Source organism: Python bivittatus, unplaced genomic scaffold (assembly GCF_059951505.1).
Source record: "Python bivittatus isolate LINGU-HERP-01145 unplaced genomic scaffold, Pbiv_v1 ctg000480_np1212, whole genome shotgun sequence".
Lineage (NCBI taxonomy): Eukaryota > Metazoa > Chordata > Lepidosauria > Squamata > Pythonidae > Python > Python bivittatus.
The window spans coordinates 42,524,469-42,547,863 of NW_028277075.1; the positions used below are offsets into that span (position 1 = coordinate 42,524,469).

Consider the following 23,395-nt stretch of genomic DNA (forward strand, 5'->3'; position numbering starts at 1 on the left):
GTTGTTGGGAAGTGACAGGATTCTCTATACTCCAGTCTAGGCTTGTGAGCTTCCCAAATGTTGTTTAGGGTATCTGGCCATGGTGTGACACAGAATATTAGACTACCTGAACCTATAGCTTGATCTAGGAGGGTCCTTCTGATGTTCCTATGTCTTTAAACTTGGGACTTCAAATATGTAATATAAGAAAGACTCTAAAAATAAATCTTTACAGTTTTACTTAGAACTTTTTATATTTTTTATCAGTAGTATAACCCAGAGAACAGTTGCAAAATCTGAATATGATGGGAATATGAGAATCTACATTCAGCGAATTTTGCATTGTCTCTTTTCCCAAGTTTATCAAATGTATCATGAAAGGTATTTAGTACTGTATACCATGAATAATACACAAGATATTATCAGCACTACAGGTCTATGCATCTTTCTGCATACGGACCACGTGTATTGCTTCTGCTTTTTTACCCCAAAAAGCTTCTTTTTGTAAGCAAGCTAAAAACACTGTTATTTTGGCACTGGCACTGTAGTAGACTAACGACATTCGCTTGTATGTATATGTTTTGATATCTTGTTGTGTTGCTTTATATCATACATTGCATTTTAAATTGTATATAAGAAATGTTAATATTGTATAATGCTGGGATATGGATAACATGATAGGCAGAATAAAAATATTCTAAATGAATAATGTGATCTTGCAAATCTTGGAAGGAGCACAACAGGAAATGGGCTGACCTAGATTCTGTCTTTTTATATATTGGGGTTAACATGGGTTTCAGCTGAAAAACAATACATACGCAACACCATGAAGCATTACATTTGAATTAAAGTTTCTATCCCAAATCAATTACTTATTGATTTGCGATAGAAACTTTAATTCAAATATAATGTACCCTCCATCTGCCCAACAATGTTAGTTGTCCCAGATATGGGGACAGGATGCATAGATTGTACTTCATTCATCATACTTTAGTCTGTCACATCAGATGTACATTAAGTTGTGCCTATATCACTAGAAATGCCTGCCATTTATGAGAAAAATGCTGCTTTATAAGCATTATCTGGCTCCCCCCCCCCTTTAACTGGTATAACATATTTTGGCTAATTTGATGGGTTAGGAGGTACCTTTAACATTCATTCATTCATTCATTCATTCATTCATTCATTCATTCATTCATTCATTCATATCAAATTTGTCATTTCCCATCTCATTAAAAAGCAACCCTGGGCAGTTTGTGGAAAAGATAAAAGCAATTAAAATACAATATAAAAGCAGTCTTAAATAAATAATAAATAAATTCCAAGAATTGATGGAATTGGCGAGTAGCTCAGGGAGTACCATCAGGGCGCCAGTCACCATTACTTTTCAAAACTTCTTGTGCTTTGAAATCATTCCTCTTTGCTGAGGCGCTAAAAACTTACCTGTCTATATCCTGCAATGCTAGGTGTCCTAAAAGACTAAGATTAATTATTATAAAATTATTATAAGATACAAATATAAGAATAAATTAATTCTTAAACGATATTAAAAATTTATTATTATTATTATTACTACTACTAGTAGTTATTATATCTGGGCTGCAGAAATCCAGCTGACCACTAGCTGTCAGCAAAAGGTTGTGGTTTATTATATTGCTTTGCTGCCATCTAGTGGTAACCTGGAGTTTTGCAGCCCAAATACACTAGCCCCAGCTAGAAAAGAACTGAAGAAAATGTGGAGCTGTTCCCTATTTATCCTCCACCCCTTTAATCTGCTTCTTGAATTGCTGTTTTCTTTCTGCAAACAAGCTGCAATCACCTCTTTTCCAGGTGCTTAGTATCAGCCTTACCAGGTAGACCAGACAGGAAACATGGCCAGATAAGATAGTTCTACTTCATTGTAAGGCCACATTAACAGAATCTTGCAAGTTCGAAAGTACAATTCTCCCAGTCTCCTCTACACCCCAAGAAGTTAGGGAGGGTCTCTTCTGAGCCTCTTGCCCCGCCCACTATCCAGCTGTGGTACACTGTCTCTTATTTGACCATTCCCTAGGCAATGTCTCTGGGCCCTGTCTCCAAAGGTCATTCACACCTACCATTACATTTAGCTTCTAGGGCTATTTCCATGTGGTAGAAAAGCAGGAACAATGAAGAAAATTCAACTGCTGCTCTGAAGATAAGAGGCTGTGGTATCTTATCTCAACTTTAAGCCTCCTTAACCTGTGAAATCAGAGCTTACACAGAATTATCCAGTAGGAATCATGAAATAGTTATTGGCATGTCTTCTACTTTATCCTGCCAATCTTTAGAGTATTTATTTACTTCTTAACTGATCAAGAAAAACACTGATGTGATCATTGATGGAAATAAGTGTTTGCAGAAAAATTAATATATTTAACTGGGTTTTTAAAAAAATTATTTTTATTTTTTTAAAATTATACTTGCTTCTGTGTTTTTCATGGCAGCCTGGCATGCCAAAATAAAGAAGGCAAACGTATACCCACCCTATGAAAAGCTTCATCTCTTAATGTTTTATAAAAACTCAGGATAGTAAATATTGCTTTGCAGGAACTTTAGATGGAACAGTCTTTTTCATATACTTGTATAACCCTAACCAAATTATTTTTTAAACTCTAACACTTAAAAGAAGTGGATGTTACACATAAACTACTATTGACCTGAAGTACTTCAGTCTGGATATGTTAATGCCCATGTAAGAGGCTGCTTGCAATAAATGAATACATTTTTGAAAATGATATGAGCTCTATGGGATAAGGAACATCTAATTTGTGAATTCTATAGAAAAGTGAACATTTAAAAGTCCATCATCATGTTAAATATGATGCCCCATTCTAGCTCCAGTAGCCACAGTGCATTATGTTTTTAAGGTGGTTATTTTCATGAGTAACCAAGGAACCCCAAGTGGTTTTAAAATTCTGTGAAAGTGTAACTAATCCATTTGATTCATATTTCACACTGAAGATGTAGTTGACAGAAATATGTTCCTATGTGATGGACAGAGATATGGACAGAAGCTAAACAGAGGCAAAGGTTTCCTGAAATGGAAGCTGATTCCTGGTGACTACGTGGGCTAGTCTATGTACATATTTTGGCAACGATTCACAAACAATTTACCAGGAAGTTTTTCCTGCTTCCCTTGGGATTTTCCCCTCAAATATTAACTAGCTTGGCCCTGCTTAGCTTTTTCTAGATCAACCAAGGTTACTTAGGTGCTACCACCTGCTCCGTTATAGGCTGAATGCTAATAAAGATGAAATCAGTAACTGGACAGTGTATATTCTCCTATCACGTCTTGAAAGGAGACTTGGAAAAGGCATAAGGAAACTTATCAGTTTCTCATTTTAAAATTATCACTTAAGATATGATTCTTTGAAATGAAAGCCATGTGCCCTTATACGTGTTGGTTAAAGATAGTGTCTCTAGTAAAATACAGTGATGCTCAATTTGTATTTTTGTATAGTATTTAAGAGTAAGCCTAGTATATAAATAAAGCTAAGTCAATAAATAACAAAACATAATGTATAATATTTTGTGTGAATCAAGGTTACGTGCTCACATTTATATGCAAATACGATTTGAGCATGGTGTATATATTGGAAAAGTATTGCATTGTCACCATGTGTTCTACCTTTTCATACAAAACTATTTCTATACAGTGAAGAATGTGCATACAATGCAAATGCTCTCTCTTATCTTGGTATCTGGTAAATATAAAACATGCATGCCCAGGGCCACATGAAAAATACATGACATTAAAGACTAGATTCCAAGAATGTTTAGAAAAAAATATGTATGGAAACCTATGAAGTCTTCGAGAATCTCAACAGCTTTTCATCAACTTATCAATATACTAATAATTTTTATATGCACAGTTAAATAAAAGAAAAATAGAGTAATTACATCTTCATCTCTTTCCAGCTCAAGGCCAGCCTGCATAAGGTTGCTTTCATACTCTTCTCTGCGGAATCTCTTGTCGTCTTCATGATAATCCATGTGAGGTTCACTTTCATCCATGCTAAGCTGCCCTCCTTTTCCAGGAAGTGGTTTATCTTGCTTAACACTTCGAGGCCCCAAGTCATTGAAATGAATTCGCCGAGTGAGTGTTTTACTGAATGAGGACTTCTTGTAGTGGTAAACCAGAATATAATCCACTTTCTTTTTCCCATCTCTAAAATAAAGTCCATATTTGCAGTTGGCATCTGGATCTTGTGAGAATGAATTTAATAACTGTAAATGAAACGGAAGAGACTCAAATAAATCTGTTTTTAACATTACACATTGAAATAGTTAAGGATTAAATAGTTATTTTCAGACACAGCAAAATAATCAATGGGCAATCTTATCGGATTGTGAATTTACAAAACCCTGTACTTTAATACTTAAAACTTTCTGGCAGGTCAGGGGCCTGAAGTGTAAAAAAACGAACAAACAAACAACCAGCCATTTGAGGTAACAGATGACTTGCCTCGTTTGGTTTGCACTGTGCACTGGCTTTGTGAAATCACTGTATGTTAAGATCTCAAGTTACTGGAGATACAGATCATGTTGAGTGTTTGTTTTTTTAAATTGTGTCTTAAACACTGCTGAGATCGTGTGCTTTATCAAGGATATTTGTCTTTTTACTACTGACAAATAGGTTAATATTATATTCAGATATTTGTCACTTTTCTTCATCATCTGAAAAAGAGATCAGTTTTAATAGAGACTGAAAGGAGACAGCTGGTCATACAGCTCAGCCAAAAAGGTCTGTGGACTTCAGCCAGTAAGGGACCAAGGTTCAGATTTTGCTTTATTCTTGATTCTTTCTCATGGAAAATTAAAATGGAAATACAACTGTCATCCTACCCCCTGCAGCTTCATGATAACCAAAAGTAGTATTGCAATTAAAGTTTGGATTGTTCAAAAGATACATGCTTCTTAAAAATAAGTTTCCAAATAATAAAGCAAGGGTTATGAATCCTAGTTCATCTTTCATTAAAAGTACTTGTTGCTTATTCAGTAAATCATGATTAAGCAAGCCATGGTTTAGTGTAATGCATGGGCACACTTAGTGAGGATAAACCAAGTTTACTCAGAGATGTACAGTGGGATGTGCATCTGATTTACAATTTCTAAAACAATGATGAAGCTGTCAAACTGTCAACTGAACATTCCTTTAAAAAATTAGATTCCTTTTAGTCCCTCTCCAGAAAAGTACATGATTGATGCACCTTCCTTTCTGCTTGGTTTATAAGAAAAGTAGATGCAATCCCATGTTTTTATGATTTACATAAAGGAGTTTTGTTTGTTAAAGATCCTGTGAGCAACTATAGGGCACTTCTGATGTAACATCCAATGATGCAGAAGCTGCTACAACAAAGATTATTTCCCACATTGAAATGTTGCATGTTAGAAATCATGTGCATCAAATTCCTTCCTTCCTTCCTTCCTTCCTTCCTTCCTTCCTTCCTTCCTTCCTTCCTTCCTTCCTTCCTTCCTTCCTTCCTTCCTTCCTTCCTTCCTTCCTTCCTTCCTTCCTTCCAAAACAGAGGATATGCTATGGTAGCATGGCCTGTAGAGTGGACTCCTCAGATAAATGTGAATTAAGATATTACTGAGAAGAGGGGCATGTTCCCATGACACTAAAGGTAATGTCAGTAAACAATAAAGTAACAATCCTAAGTGTTAGTAAACAGCAGAAATTGAATTCTAAGTGTATTTGAAGTGGTGCTTTACATCTGGACCTACCGGTTCTGCTATGGGGTTTGCAGTTGACTTAATGCTATGTTCATAGCAGGACCATCTGCATCGTTTTGTGAAATAGTGCAAATAGTTCAAGAATCTGATATATCTGCTTCTGTATTTCTTAGCAGGTTACACCTGCTAAGAAATACAGAAGCAGATATATCAGATTCTTGAACTATTTGCACTATTTCACAAAACGATGCAGATGGTCCTGCTATGAACATAGCATTAAGTCAACTGCAAACCCCATAGCAGAACCGGTAGGTCCAGATGTAAAGCACCACTTCAAATACACTTAGATTTCAATTTCTGCTGTTTACTAACACTTAGGATTGTTACTTTATCCCCCTCAAACTCCCACTAAAATGTAGGTCACTGGATAGAACTTCTAAACAGAAGACAGCCAGCAAAAAGTATCGAGTACTACATAAATAGATGCAACCTGCAGAGACTTTTGCAGCTGGCTAGATTAGGAAAATCTGATACCTTAGAATCACTAGATGATTAAATAGACTGAGTTACTTTGGGCAGTGAAAACTAATGTTGATGTTTCAGATCAGGAACTCCACTTATAAACCTACTTAGCCTTAATTAAACAAACTATTTCAAATCATTACTTTATTGGACTGTAAGAAGAAAGAAAATCATCAATGCTTCCAAGTTTGCATGTGTGGTCTTTCTCCAGAGACCACTTTCTATAAATTGGACTGAAGCATAAAAACCAGATGCTTCCTTTTTAAGGGAAAAATGTTTAATCCATCTTTTTTGTATTTTTTGACAAAGATGCCATGACTTTTTTGGTCTGTGAAGTGTTTTTGTTTAAGAACTTTTAATAGATTTTAGTATACAAGTCTTAGCTAAAGTGATTAAATGTCTTCAAAATGTGGAGAAGTAGAATTAGTTGGGTTTTTAAAACTGGGCTGGGCCACTATAGAAGAATGAAGACCGCTTGTGGACCAACTTAAATATTTATTATTAAATCTATTATAGATTCCAATACTGTTTCTCTGCTATATTTTTCTTTTTTCTGTTTTTATAGCATATACAGTACTACATGCAGTCGCTTTATTGTAAGGGACATATAGTGCAGTTTTTAAAGAATCCTATTTCAACCTTTCTGTTCAGGGTGTGTGTGTGTGTGTGTGTGTGTGTGTGTGTATGTGTCTATCACTCTCATGTGTGCGTGTGCATATATATTGTATATACACACACACACACACACTATACACACGTACACACACAATTTACTTTTCTGTTCATTATCACTGAAAATGTCTAATTAGTTTCTTGTTACAAGTATTTGAATTGATTTCATGTCATGTTTATTCATTTATTTATTACAGTAGGAAACCCAGGCAGATTTCTCCTGCCTGTACCCACAACATTTTCCAGTGGAAAGGCATGATTGTTTCAAGTACTCTAATTCTCTTTGAAAGCGCTGGATCAAATATATTTCAGAAATGGGTTTGCAGTTTGTAAGAAATTAAATGAGGGCACAATATTCTATTAATTGCAAAGGGGTTACTTCTCAGCCATATTTCTTTTTGCAACTCCCCAGAGGATCCATTGCTAGTAAGGACAGTACTGATCCCAGCCTTTTCCAATGCTTCACAGGAATATAGCTAATTTTTAGTGGTATAGAAATATTGAATTTAACCAATCACTGGACCCCACTCACAAATGGAGCCTTTTCATCAATTTTTCATTAACTTCTTATGCCTCTAACTAGTGTACCAAACTATAATTTGGACTTCCAACATTAAGAGTTGATATAAATGAATGAATGAATCCCTAATGCAAGCCTTTCAAAGAACTTCTTCCCATACTATTACAGTTACGAATTACCATGGCACCATAATTCCAATGCTGACATATACCTCCCATTCTGACCAAATCACATAGACAGAGGAATACATTCTTTTCTCATTAATGTTTCCATTGTGGGAGAGATGCATGAAAGTATACCTAATTGCAACATAAGCCTCTAAAAGTATTATTTCCATGTCATTACACTTCTGTTATGCTGATTTCAGATTTTCACTGGGAAACCCAGAGTTAAATTTTATAACAATCTGATTTTAAAAAAACCTTTGGCCTTAAAAAGAACATATAAAGCCTGAATGAATATGCTATTAGTTAGTAGTTATTCCTGCAAAATTCAATAACCAACAAGTAATCATGAATTGAAAGGGTAAAAATATTTTAGCTCCACCATTTCTGAAAGGCAATTCAACTTCTGTGAAATTGTAAGGCCAAATCTCTCTTAGTAGGGTAAGAATGTCCTATTTATAGTACTCTATCGAGAAACACAAAATACTGTGTTCCAATTTTCTTAACTTTGTCTTTTTTATTCTTAACTTTGTTAGTTTACCCAATCGCAAGATCTTGTCCTATAATTAGCGAGGCTTTTGGAAGAGTTTCTGTAATTTATTCACAAACATTTAACTTTTAAAATGATTGTCAAAGGCTGTACTTTTCAGCATTGCTGTTTGATCTCATTGTTATATCTTTGTCTGCTCTACAAATATGGGTTCTATGCCTACTAACTTCATTTCTTTTATTTGTATTTGTTAGATTTATATCTCCATTTTTTTCAGGACTTCATTGCACTCCCTCCTCCAGCTTCTTCCCACAACAACAATCCTGTGCATTTCAAAATCATCCCCTGAATTTCAGTGGCTGTGCCTGGGTCTTTCTGGTCTTGCTCCAATACTTTAATTGCTAGTCCTTGAAAGCTTTTGCCATAGGAAATAAATCTGTAATTGAGATGTTAAAATATTCTATCGATTTGATTTTTAAAAAACAGTTGAAACAATGAGCTTTGAAAATTGAATATACATACAAAATTGGCCTACTATTATGTTAAGATTGTCACTTTGTTTCTGGTCAGAGGTTGCAAAATAGGCAGAAGTTAACAGGTTAAACTCTACCACCATTACCATCACAAAATATATATGCCAACGAAAGCTATATCCTCTAATATCTCCATTTTTTTAAAGGCACAGAGCATAATTTAAAAATTCAAATTAGACTTGACTTTGCATGTGTGCATGTTAATACCACTAACAGTTTAATCCTGATAGTCACATATTTTTTTAAGGATTGCATTGATGGAAATATAAAAATAAATAAGATTAATTTTACTTTGAAAAGTTTTACAATGTAGGCAACTAAAAGGTACAACTGAGATCAGTGAAAAAACTCAGAAACTCATTATTTCTGTAATGTAATTAGATGCAAAATACTTACATACATTTTTGTGTGTTTGTGTGTGTGTGTGTGTATACATACACACATTTTCCCCATACATTGAACAATTGTATGGGAAAGTACACACACACACACACACACACACACATGCATGCCTAGGTGTATATCTTCTTTCCCATAAGGTTCTTCAGAATGATGCTGTTCCAAATGGAAGCTTCTCATTCTTATTTTCATAAAGCACTGAAAAGCTATGCCATGTTTTTAGTGACTAATACTTGAAACAGCCCTACATTTGAAAGGAAGAAGGTATTGTGGGCTGTACAACTTCAGCCACAAGATTGTAAGGCACAAGGGAATTTAAGCTGCAGTACCTAGATGCCCCCTGAACCCACAGACCAGGTGAGAAAGAGGCTCTTCTACTCACCGTACTTTCTGTGCGAACATAGCCGATGTCTTCAATAGCTCTGATGTTGATGATGTGGATTCCCTTCTCCTCAGCAGGTAGTGTGGAGTATTTCTCATTCATCCTCACTGTTGTTTCATTAGAAGCATCTCTGAAGTCTTCTGGGAGAAACTCCACCCCATGAAACAAACCGTCAGGGTCTAAAGAAAAGAGGAACAGCTTAGCTTAGAGCTGTTCACGGCCTCTCCTCTCCAGCTGGAACATGTCCAGGTCCTGTCTGCATCTGCCCCTGTCTTTTGTCTTCCGCTCTTTTGCAAGGACGTCCCCTGCCTTCTCTCCCTTACGCTCCCCGGCTCTACTCTGAACACTTGTATGCTTTGCCCAGGTTCCTTCTTGGCATTGGCTCAGTTAATCAGCACTGTAGAAAAGATTCTGTGTCACAATATAGATGCTGCCAGACTCTTTAGACTGCAGTAGCAGCTGAATGAATTGAATGTCTAATTAATTGTTTCGCAAACAGCCATTACAAATTCATTGTCCTCAATACACAAACAAATAACAGTAGCATATAAGCAGAACAAAACAGAGACCCACACGGAGTATGCTGCATACTAGCTTACCTACACAGACTTACTGTATAAATAATGTTACAGTCACAACAGAGTTTTCACAGACAACCAGGTTGCCAGTACTGGCAATTTAATGATTCTGATAACCTTTCAGAGAAGAAAATGTCCTAAAACTTAGTCAAGGTCCATCCAATTGTTAAAGTCTTTCCAGTCCAGTGAAGGACACTCTATAGTCTGCCCTGTGGTGATGGACACGTGTTTTTTTAAAAGCACACTTGGCATATGTGTGGAAATCAGTGTACTTATTGTTTTGCTGGATCACAGAAAGCAGATTTTTAAAAATGTATAGATAAGAGGTTTGGCCAAGAAAAAGGCCTGAGAATAGACAGTACCATTAAAGCTAAATAAACATATTTTATAGCATAATTCTACCCATATTTGTTTTGAAAACTGCAGCCTCAGACAATTAGTTCCTAGATGTACAGTAAGATTACTTGGAAACTCTATGTCAGCTTCATTTCAAAATATGTGCCAAAAAGCCCATTGTAATATTATACAGTACTTTAATTCCTTGTGCAACAGAGTATATTGGCGTTGTCGTCGGTCACTTTACAGCACTTGCACAAAATGTGTTATTAAATCAAAACTGCATTACTTGAGGTCTTAAAATAAAGTATCTCCATAAAGAAGAAATTGTTTTGATCTGATTATTGATCAAGATAAAGGGATTTGGTCTGAAATTGTTCAAAGATCCCCAGATAACTGCATTTGTGGAGTTCAGGTTTATGAAAATAGCTGATTTAGACAGGTATGGGAAAGGATTGGAATGAGTCAATTCTGCCCATTTCAAAGACTTGTGACATTTTAAACAATGATAACCTGCCAGTGTATATACCTAAGCTCCTACTGTCACATGTGTTAACAATGTAAGATATAAGGCAGAATATATCACATAATTAACAGGAAATCATAAAAACATGACATGTAAATACTTCAGTGATATAAGGTTATAGTATATAAAATAAAAATGTATTTCCAGTAAATTAAGATTATTAGAATGCCAAAGAGCACAGGCTAAGTGTAATTTAAATCCCAACTTTTGTATCATCAGTATATTATATAGGATGCATTCTTCCAAGAGTGCATTTTTCTCAATTGTCAGTATGTTATGCTAAACAATAACTGTCATGAACTTTTTTTTTTTGAGATTGCCATCACTCCTTTAGTCACTGTGTGAGGATAGCGGGGTGATTCAAGGCTCTTCACACCTCAAGTAATTTATAATTCTGAATCTTACATAAAAAATGAGATGGTCTAATGAAGATGGTATTTTAAAAGATCCAGATGAGATTAGACATGCATAGCTTGCTTCTCAAATGCTTTTTCCCATGAAATACAACTTATGGTGACTGCCAGACAAACCTAACTATCGTGCAAGTATTGCTCATCTCTAACTTTATTTTATTTACTTTTTTATATTTCGAATTTAGTCACCGCCCATCTCACTCAAGAGCAACTCTGGGCGGTTCTCCCCACCCCCCCCCCCAACTTTGCTATATGAAATGCTATGAGGAACTACATTTGGGACCTTCTTGTAGGCACATTATAGAATGCACTGCAACAGAGGGCAATCTTCATTGTAACACCTTTTGAATTTATACAGCATCAAAAAACAACATCAAAACAAACTATGAATTCAATATGCCACAAGTAAAAAGTATCACGAATAGAACACTAATTCAAACTTTTCTCATATTATGACCATAACTGGAACTGGCTTGTACTGTTGAATCAGTATTTATTTTAGTCTAAAGATTCTGAAAAAAAATTGCTTGAGCAAAATATTAAATAAAGCACAGTCACATTTTAAAGTTGAGCTGTTCCCAACTATTTCACAGATCTTGCAAAGCTTGGCAGTAACTGCTCAACAATTAATAAAATCATAAAAGATCAGGTCAGGGATAAGCATTTTCCCCCCTATTTGAGAAGGGTAACTCTCTGTGTGTCATATCAAAGCTCACTTTCAAAAAGCCGGCAGGTCCAAACCAGAAAATTTGGATACCTAGGCTAATTGTGAAACTTTCTGAGCAAGGATAGCCTGACATCAGTTCTATGTGCTCTAGTAACCTCTTGGCTGGATTTCTGCCATGTGTTATATGTGGGGCTATTTTGGAAGTTTTGGAAACTTCAGATAGTCTAAAACAGAGTTGTAATATTATTAACTGGAGCTGGTCTCATCCATATGATGATATTAAGTCAGTGCTCTGCCAACTGCATTGGCTTTCTCCCTTTTTTTCCCAGGCCTAATTTAAGATCTTAGTACTAATTTCTAAAGAACTGAGTAGCTTGGGCCAGAATAGCTCAAGGAATGCCTCCTTCTTATACACTAGCCTGGTAAATTAAAGCCAGGAGGCTTACACAATTTTATAAGGAGGAAGTTTCAAGTTGAATTCTTGAAAACAGTACGAAGAGGAGGAAGTGATGGTATTATGTCTCCTTTATTCTAAGCATCCCCAGGTCTGCTGAAATAATCAGATAGTTTCCCTGAGTTCATACTTTTATTAATTTGAATACATAAAACAAATTAACAGAATAATTTGCAGCTTCACAGGTCCTGAGTTGGTGCAGGAGACTATTTAACCATCATGTGCACCCACTCTTATTTTACACTAGACCAATCCAATACTGTGTTTAAATAAACATGATTTTCCCTACTGGTTATTTGCTTAGATAACTCTGGAACTCTGCACTATTCTAAGCAAGTTCAGCCTCTGGCAGAGAAACTAAGCCATTTCTTCTTCTATCTCCACTATTTGGACTTTGGCCTGAAACAGATAGGTATTTCTGACAGTGACTGCTCTCTCTCTCTCTCTCTCTCTCTCTCTCTCTCTTTCTCTGTCTTTGCTATCACCAACAGAGAAAATATAATCAAGTACAAATGCTTTGTGGATTGGGTTCCATAAAACGAATGTAAGAGCTGACCCCTTTGGAGTGATGTAAAGCGATTGTTTCCCTTGTACATACCTGCCTCCTATCTTTATCTGATGTGACATTGGCATTATTACTGTGCTGAACTGGGAGGTCTACAATTCTCCCTCACTCCAATGAAAATGTAAACAACACCGATGGCTCATGCCTGTTTTTAAAATATTGTGACTGAAATATATGCAGATAGGCCAATGGCTCCAGGCCCAGGTGCATATGACCGACTGTTCTTTCCTATACTCTGTTCATGCTTTCTATGCCAGGCTTCTGTTTCAGATATCCATGGCATCCTGTTAATAGATTCCATTGGCCATGGCTATCTGCCCTAAGTACACATGACAGGGCATCCATTGCTTTTGGTGCTCATGCTCTGACCTTTTGGTTTAGGTACTCATGGCCTAAATTCCATTGGCGATATCAAACTTAAGTGTTTCAAATCCTGATTCATTAACCATGTATACATCATATATGTAAGTTTGAAGGACATCAGTAAACTCAGTTATATTCAGATCAGATGAATGGATATGAACACACATTATGCATATATAGTAAAAAGGTAAAAAGATTTTGAATGAAAAGCTGTATGTAACTAAGTCATATTTGTTCAACTCTGGGTGTATGTTCCTTTATGTCACATTAATTGCGGATACTACCTCTTTCAACACATCACAGAAATAATAGTCAAGCGAACATATATAACTTGGACCTTGGTATTGTATCTGCTTGAAATAAATTATATTTGCAGTATAATGAAGGAATTTTAATCACAGCAGGATTATGTGGATTAATCCAGATAAAATATAATCCCATCTAAATCTATTCAAAATCAACTCAACAAGCTGCATATACAAATTTTTGAGAATGAACTCATTTGGGAATTAGCAGGTATAACTGGATTGCTTGACTGCTACCCTAGATATACTTGAACAGCTATCACTTCCAGTTGGTACGTTCAGAGTGTTAATCACATAGTTTAACCAAAAACAATCTTTTAATAACACCATCTATACAGAAAGTTCAGACATTAGGGGTAGGTAAGAAGTGTTTCCATTCTTGCTTCACTATGTGGAAAGATCTACCACTGAAGACTTATGAAAGCTTAGCTGTAAGGTCCTTGTGCCTGGGCTTACTTCAGAAGCTGCAGTTAAATTGACCAGAATTAGCAAGAACTGTGATCTATTTGGGGTATATTGTACTGTATTTTTACATACTGTACCTTCACTCAATCTAAACATTTTAAATGGGGCATGTTATTCAATTCATTAGTAGGTACAATTATCTTATGTATAAAATATCTTTCTTATGTCATATGAACTTATTTAATCATTTAGTTTTCTTGAATAACAATTCATTACTTTTAGAGTACAGTAATGCCATAGAGATCAGGACTAGTAGTTGCTGTCTATCTATCTACACACGCACACACACACACAATACAGATTCTTAACACTCTTTGGTATTTTTAATAGATAAAATTGTACAAAGAGTGGATGCAAGGAAGTAAGCTTATAAACTTTTCATTCACATATTGTAAACTGAAGCACAGTAAGATTAAGTGAATTTCCGGAACCATACAGGAAATCTTTGTTAGAGTCAAGCACTAAACCAACATTTCCTCAATCCATGAACACCAAATTCATCATTTTTAATATCTATACTTCCCTTTTCTCATATTCTTTATGTTCCATAAATATCATATTGTAAAATAAATAGTGTAGATTGGACTTCAAAATGCTTGGCTACGTATGCATTCCATCAAAACCAGAAACATTCTAAAGATACTAATGGTTGATCCTTCTTATGCTTATTGAAATAGCCTGATATACCAGTAGCAACCTTCCAAGTCACATTATTCAGAAAGTAGGCCTTAAAGGAAGGGGTATTTATACCCTCAACAAAACTCCTTTTGTTAATCATCCTCTGTACATGACAAAACGAAGGGTCATCACTCTTGCTCTGTACTAAGTGGTTCAGTTGCCATACAGTTTCCCTGATAGGAACTGGTTCTCGCACATTTTTCAGTAGGAGAAAGCATGTGGCTGATGATGAGGAGAAAGAACTTTGATGAGGCCCCGTAGGAGAGATGGGTAGCCTGGTGGGCCAGGTTAAGCCTGCAGGTTAGAGGTTCCCCAACCTTAGCTTTAGTTTAGCAACTTCAATCAGTGTAGCTCATGAGGTAGGGAGGACAGCAGTAAGAGGTTAGTTGATGATAGTTGGCAAAGCATCCTTCTCAGATGCCACTCAGAAACAATAGTCACTTTTAATTCATGATTGAGCATCTTTAATTTTTTGCATAATAAAAAGTAGGAGGTCCTGAGTAAGCAAGTGTAAGGCCTCATGGAAAGAAAAATAGCAGAGATATGTGATCCCACTGTAGTGCTCACCATTTTATAAATTTCCCCATCATTAAGAGGAGTATGTAGATAAGACATAGAAATAGAGATTAGAATAGCTCTCCTCAATCAGCTTGGCTGCAGAAAGCTGATAGAAAGCCAATCATATTGTCCACCAAACATAAACTGTATTATACTTAATGTAAAATGTACCAAATATTGTATTATTTATAAGTATTTGGAAACATTTTTAAGTATCATCTGCAGAAATAAGAGAGATTGAATGTAATTGGAGGTGGAATAGTATCTCCCCAGAGATCTGTATAGCTCCCACCCTAATGATGTTCCAAAAGTCTTTGAAAATCTTGCTGTTCTCCCAGGCTTTGGGGTAGTGTGGTTGCTGAGTCCCTGCAGACTCATTTTATTGTTATGTATAGTTTTCTCTTCTGGACATTATGATCTGTTTCTTAATTTTTATTATTCCTTGCTTTCAAAGTATAAACTGCCCAGAGTCATTTAGAGTCAGGTGGCCTCTAAATTCTATAAATAAATAACTGGACCCCTTAACTCCAGACTTTCTCTCTGAAGCAGCTAAGAGATTATAAGTTCTCTTCATACATATGCATTAGGAAATGCTCTGATGCTTAGACAATGATGCTCCTTCAGTTTAAACATTAGGGAATAAAAAGCAGATGGTGCAGAATAATTGCTGTTTTCTATTAAGTTATTCCTATGAGGGCAATTTCTTTAGACAACCAAAAGGTTTTGCTGTAGTTCTTCACCAAAATGCTGATGTCTAAATTGAAGGTTGCCAGCCTGATGTCCATCAGATTTGGACATATCTGTCCCAGACAGCATGATCAACAATTAAGGATTATAGGAGTTTATTTATTCAATCAATTTATATAGCTGCCCATCTCAACTCAACTCTTGGAGTTGCAGTCCAACACACACACACGCATGCACACACACAGAGTTTCCAGTCTTAACAAACAAATCTCAAACTGGGGAGTCACAAAAGCACCAGGTTGCCTACCATGGTCTAAACTGGGTGTCCTTGGTTCAAACATGTCTACAAACCCTTCTCTTGATGTTTTGTGAAACAAAAACCCACACGATGTTTTCAAAATTCCAATTGTGTCCACTGGCCTAAAAGGTTAGGGTCTAAACTTTTCCTTTTGAGCCTTCCTATTTTGCCCATCATCTGCCTTTTCCAGTTTGCTTTTTCTAGTTCATACTATATAGTTCCTATTAGTTGCTCTAATTAACTTCTTATATAAGTTTGTGGTCCTTGAAATTTTCCATTTTCATTGAAATAGTCTTTCCCAACTTGCATCTCTCCAGAAATCCCTGCCAGAATAGCCATCAACTGCATTGGCAGGTAGTCTGAAAATTATAATCCCAAACATCTGGAAGACTGCACTAAATTGAATATGGGAATGTAGGTCTGTTATAAAGTCTGAGGAGACTTATGAATTAAGGGATGGATGAAAAATAATGTTCCATTAAAAGCATCAAAGCAAATGCATATTTTTCCCTTCCAACAAACAAACAGAAATACATACAGAAGAACAATACACAATCCATGATATACAATTAGGACTAACAGTTATGGAGTATAGAGTGGCAGTGTACACATCAGCTGTGGAGTTTCAGGAACCTTCTTTAAAGTATGTATGTATGTGTGTATGTGTGTGTGTATATATACACACACATATACATATCCATCCATCCATCCACATACATACATATATATAAAATCCAGATGTCCTTTTTGTCCTTTGCTTACTTTCCTGATGTAACCAGCAATCTTCCTCATTTAAATGCAACTTCACTCACAAATGCAAGTTTTTGTTTAAAAAATGATAACGTAACCATAAAAAAGAAATTAAACAATCTCCCTTAAGATAAACTACCAAGAAGACTGTAATAAGGCCTGCCTCTTGTCAAAAGTTATTAGGGAACAAATGTGACAGACTTGTCTGCAAAAAGACATCACTTGTACATAGGACATACTTAGGGCCTGTCAGTGATTTCCCTCTGTTGATAGGTCTGCTTATCCTTAATATATACATCCTTTTATATTTGTATAAATTCAGTGCATTGTGCAGGGTAGTGATTTATTTGCTGAAGGAAATAACATTACTTTCCAGCACCTAAATTTGAGCCCCTACAGATTACAGTCTTTTGTTTGCCCAGATTATAAAAGAGCAAGGTCTTCAACTAAAACCAGTCTCCTTATATTTTTCTTCCTTTTACATAATGACTAAAGTCAACAAGGCCTTGTAAGTCAATGCATACAAAAATAGGATTGTTTCATCTAAAAATAAAATGTCTGATTGATATGCCTAAAGTAGTTATCCTTAAAGTACACAAGTAACACTACTGATCTAACAGTTGTACACATATAACAGTGAAGACAGCCATGCGAAATTGGTGGTGAAGAAAAACCTCAAGTCTTCCAACAGAAATACCAACCCTGCAAGGGATAAACCTATGATTTGTCCAGGTCTAGTATTTAACTCTTCCACAGCACTGAACCATACACAAGAATTACTATTTGTTAATTAGACCAACCTTCTCCAACTTGCTCGCTTTCAGCTGTTTTGGCTTCCAACTCCCATATTGGCTGGGAATTGTATGAGTTGAAACCCAACACATCTGCAGGGCATCCACCAGAGAAATCCCAGCATTCTGTTTCTAAGAGCAGCTAGGTAAATAGTCTAGCAAGGCATGATGGAGGTAACCATACTCTTTTGATTGTCCCAAAAACTTTGTAATCAAAATTTGAAGGATCCTGAAAGCACAAAATACTGACCCTAGTGGATAAGAACTCCCCTGCAGGTTCATTTTCTTTGCTCTAAAATTACTGACAGTCAAATTTACTCAATGCCCTAATCATTTTGCATCTTATGGGGAGAATAATCCTCATCTAAGCTAAACATATAACATATCTGGTAAACTGAAAAGATCTGAACATGAGAAGACTATGAAATGAAGTTGTTCTGTACTATAATTAAAAATGAAGCTGTGCCAGATGAAAAGTTTACTGAAGGGGAAATGTCTTTGTAATCCCTCATGGGACTGACCTCAACTAGGAATATTCTTTTACAGAGTTCCTTCAACTGGGTAATCAAGTATGATTTTTTTTAAGAGTACCAATTTTAAAAAAAGAGGAAAAATAAGATCTGAATGCAATAAGAGGATAAGTGGAGAATTTGGTATATTCACATCTACCCCACTTCAAAAGATGTGAATCAACAGAGAAAGGCTCTTCTAATAACGACAGGTTTTTGCTACCCATGGCATCAGGGACAGAAAATAAACTGCAAAAAAAAAAAAAAGCTTTGCTAAAATTTGAAAAATATTCAAAGATGGCAAACCTTCTCCTCTTTCTCCCTTTTCACAAATAAGCCTTCCTCACAATAGTGAAACACGTAAGTAAATTTAATTTTAACATCTATGTCACCTATAATCAGATACTAAGTTAAGTTGTTATTATGGTATAGCCAGGAAGGCAAAAGCCAGAAAACCAGCTAGTTTTTCAGTTCCTATAATAAATAGGTCAGGGAACTCAGAGTGAATTCAAATCTCCCACCAAAATCTCATTTTGGTGATAAGTAAACAAGCTCTTAAGGATTGTGCTTTCCCTTTTTCAGCTCCACTCTCCCCTTATAGTTCATTATTTTCTCCCTGTCCCTTCTAGCTCTAAAACAAACCACAATGCACAATTTTATATGAACAAGCAAATTCTGATTTCCTTAAAACCTGAATTATAAACCAGGATCAAATAGTGGCTTTCAATCCTGATTCACAAGGCAAATGCAAATCAGAATGTTGATCATATAAATGGATATATTATGCTTGGTAGAAACCAAGAAGGAGATAAAGAGGGAAATGCAAGCTCAAGGATTCTTAAAAATCATTCATATAGTGTCAAAAAATAGTTTGATGTTATGTTCTAAGCTAGATCCATGTGTTAGGCTTTAAGCTAAAACTTGGGTTAAAGTATATAGCGGCATAAAAGCAAGACATTCTGAGAAATCCAGATGACAGTTCAAATGCAAGAATTTCATTGTCACTTTCTATTAATATTTTAAATAATGCTTTTATACCCATCTTACATTATCAAACAAAACTATTAATTATCTTTACAAAAATCAATAAAATGATGGTTGACCCCAACCTCAGTCCTTTGCACAACAAAACTGCCTGATGTAACTTCAGCATTTAACTGAGCATTTTTTAAACAAGTCATTGTGAGTCAGGCATACCACAAGTAATACCAGGTCCATCCAGTAAGTATACACTTTCCCGCTTATTGCCTAAAGAGATTCACAAAATGTTCATGTCTATATTGTTCACGGCCATTTTCACATATCTAGAATCTTCATTTAGAATACTGCCACATATTAGAGCTACACGCTAGTTCTAAAAGCGAATTCTGAATTCTGAGAATATTCATCCTTCAACAATTTGATTGTTGGACAGAGATCCTGAAAATCAGGGGTGAGAGAGGTGATGGAATGTATGGGCTGAAAACTAACTTAGCACATTAGCTGGAACCTTCAACCAGGGCAGCCTATTTTACAACGTTTTCTTTCTTTAACTCTACATGGCAGGCACACACAATCAACACATATAAATTGTACACAGTACTGCATTCTATCATTTTAATGCCTGGCTTTTTAGTTTCCTTTAGAAAAGCTCATTCCAGCCAGGCAGAGAAACAGATGCACTAAAATAATGAAACTGCTCCAAACCTTATTCATGTTCCGGATAGACTACAAACTTCCAGTCCCCTGTTTATACTAACATGCATATCCTTCTTGAGCATATGTCACTGTTTTATCTCCATTTCTTTTAAAAATAAAATATGATGTCTTCCAAAGTAATTATAAGGAAAGGATAGAAAACACGGAAACAACTGTATGTTTACATGAGGTTAGGGAGAAACAGTGAAAGGCATGCATGTCTAAATGAAACAAAGAACAAATCAATTAATTAATAAACCTCTTACTTAGGAAAAAAAAGCCAGTATATGATTTCAGCTAAATTTAGCCTGATACGGGTAGCTCTCCCCAAAGTAATGTCCTGCAGGCATGTCAGTCATGTTGTCAGACAATTCTGTGAGCTGTAGTCCAACATGTTTGGAGACACAAGCTTGGGGAAGACTAAACAAGAAAATTCAAGGCCCATTTTGTTTTGTTTTCAGTAAGTCTTGTGAAGATTGGCTATCAATCATGGAAGAGATGATAAATGAAAATTCATGACGGATGAAAAGGTTTGTATCTTCAGAAATATAGCGGTTGGTAACATTTAGCTCAGCCATTTCAGTGATGCCATCCTACATTTGGAATCTCCTACCTCTAGCAATTCAAGATGCACCTCAATATCATTTTGCATTTATTGGTGGTTGCCAAATGAATCTATTTTTAATTTTCTGTTATATATTTTTGTGATTTTTAATGTGCCTATTTTTTAAAATTCCATTTGTCACTTTGTGGGACTTAGACACAGAGGGAAGAGAAATGCATTTTTAATACTGTAGAATAAATAAATAATTAAGTTATGCCAAGGGACCAAGCCAGTGAAGAAAACAGTGGGAGAGGATGGGCAATATTCAATGTGCTGCGAAGATGGTTGTGCATTGGTAGCAGAGTTCAATGTGGAGTGAAAAGATCAAGGTCCAGTGGAAGATTTTCTTAGAAAAACTAATATGAATATTAATATCCACACCTGGAAAAAAGAGAGAACCCCCTTCCCTGAGTTTTTTCTTATACCTTTGATATTAAAAGAAAAGAAGTCTTCAAGTTGAATTGTACCTGCCCTGATTTTGATATGGCAGTGTATACATTAAGGCAAAGTGGCAGTGAGTGACCAGGAAAAGGATCTTGGAGTCATGACAGATAGCTTTATGAAAATGCAGTACATAGCTGTATTTTTTTAAAAGGCAAGTTGCATGTTTGGAATTAACAGGAACTGGAAATGTAACTGTTGATATAATAAGACCATTATATAAATATATGGTGAGACCATATTTGAAATATTGTATAAGTTCTGGTCACATCATCTTAAAAAAGATATACATATTGTACAGCTGGAAAAAATAGTAAAGAAAGTAATCAAAATTATTAGGTGACTAGAACAACTCCCCTATTAAAAATAACTACAGCAATTGGAACTTTTTAGCTTGGAATGAAGGAGGGAATGGAAGACACAACAGAAGGCACAGACAATGGGGAAGGAATTTCCCTCATTTACAGTGTTAGCATTTCTGATCATAATTAATAATTAAATGCAGGTAGATTCAGGAAATGTTTTCATTCAGCATAGATTTAAACTGGGGAATTGTCTACAGTACTTGGGATAATGGTCCCAACTGGGTAGTTTTAAAAAGGAGACTAGGAATGTTGAAGGGGATTAGGCTATCAATATTGATAGCTCTTTACCATCTCCTGAATCACAGAGAGCTTACCATACACACTGGTTGTTGGGAAGAGATGTTGGAGCAGAGCTCCCACCCTCCAGTCCAGGCTTGTCAGCTTCCCAAATGCATTCAGGTGGCCACTGTGAGACACAGAATCCTGGACTTCATGGGCCTTATATTCTTGATGGAATTAAGTACCAGAAGGGTTGAACAAATAATGCAAAGTTGTAAAGGAAATGAATAACTATTTCAAAGGTGAGAGGTAATGGTAGAGAGAGAGAGAGAATTTAGATTGTTTCTTTTCTCTGTTATTCAGATGATAGCACTCTTCAAGGGTTCTAAAACTTAGTTGCAAAGAGAGAAATATACCAAGCATGTTAACTTATTAAAAACTCAGTCAAGAGTAAGAGTAGCAAAGGATACTATTCAGAAATACATGATTCCCTCTTCCAAAAATCCATGCTAGTTTCATCTAGCATACTTAACTCCTGGAACTGTAGCAAAGGTGGGTTGAATGTAAGGAGTTGAAACTGAATCCACACAAGATGAGAGGGGAATAGCAGTGCTCTGAGATAGATGGAAGAGTAGCATCCTTTTTTGATCATATCAAGATCCTAAATGGGCTCCTGGACACCAACTTTCTCCTGAATAAGCAGGCATCAGTAATGGAGAAATAGGGGGTTGGGGTGGGTTAAAATCATTTTTCTAATTTTATCTGCAATATATTCTTTTACATAAACTGTTCCCTTTTCAGAGAAGATTTTTCTTGCCATGACAGAAGATTCAGAAGAGATTTTTCTTGCCATGACAGTCCATATATTTTGCAAGAAATAATGAATGCTAAATGGGATTGCTTTTAAAAGATAACTTCAAAACTACTGCTATCTTTTAAACTAGTTATGAAACTAGTTGTTACTTGGAATCAGGCCTTAAAACAAGGTGCTAGTGTTTACCCTCAACACTTAAGAATATCTAAGGCACTGTTTTTCCTCTGTCAGTGTAGCTGTTGCTTGGTTTCATCAATGTACCTATCCCACTTTTAGAAGGACACCTGCAGTAATAAAGGTAACATATCTGGGCTGCAGAAATCTGGAAAATGCTAGATAGCAGCAGAGATTTTCAGAAAAGAATGGTGCTTTGCACATGTGCATAATGAACTATAATCAATTACTGAAAAAAAATAGCAGTAGACAGATTTAAATCATTCACACACACACACAACTATTAGTTCCACAGATGGTGGATGTTTTCCCTTGTATTTTATTTATTCTGTTGGTGAATGTATATAATTCCAAGTTGCTTTGTATTCTCACAACTCAACATGCGCATAATACTTTTTCTGCTGTTGTGCTATCCTACCATCTTTTGATGCAACTCTTTGAAATAAGTTTTTGTCAGAGTGGAATGGCAAATTCCTATCTTTCAGCTGGAGAGAAAGAGAGAAAGAAAGAAAGAAAGAAAAAGAAAAAGAAACTTTAGCTTACATCATCTTCCAAATGAAGTGCTTTGACTCACCTCTCATGGTAAAATGCATTAAGCTCAGGCCCAACCACTTGCCAAATATCATTATTGATAATGGCAGCAAATGCAAAGTACAGTAATGCGTAAATCTTCTCTCATGCTGACATCAGCACAAAACCCTGGAAAACAGGTTAGACATTCTGCTTGCTGCTAATAAGCCACATTTCTTTCACATTCTATATTAACATGCTGTTGGAGGTCGCCACATTATTAAGTATTA

The 23,395-nt window shown here is 35.8% G+C and overlaps 1 protein-coding gene across 1 annotated transcript in view; it reads right to left on the minus strand.

The window, feature by feature from the left end:
• ANO1 (anoctamin 1) overlaps positions 1 to 23,395 on the minus strand; it is a 131,703-nt gene that overhangs the window by 82,600 nt on the left and 25,708 nt on the right. The window contains exons 2-3 of the mRNA XM_088145813.1: positions 9,359 to 9,537; positions 3,901 to 4,227 (exon numbers count right to left, since the gene is read on the minus strand). Of these exons, the coding sequence (XP_088001939.1) occupies positions 3,901 to 4,227; positions 9,359 to 9,537 (506 nt within the window). The remainder of the gene's footprint in view (positions 1 to 3,900; positions 4,228 to 9,358; positions 9,538 to 23,395) is intronic.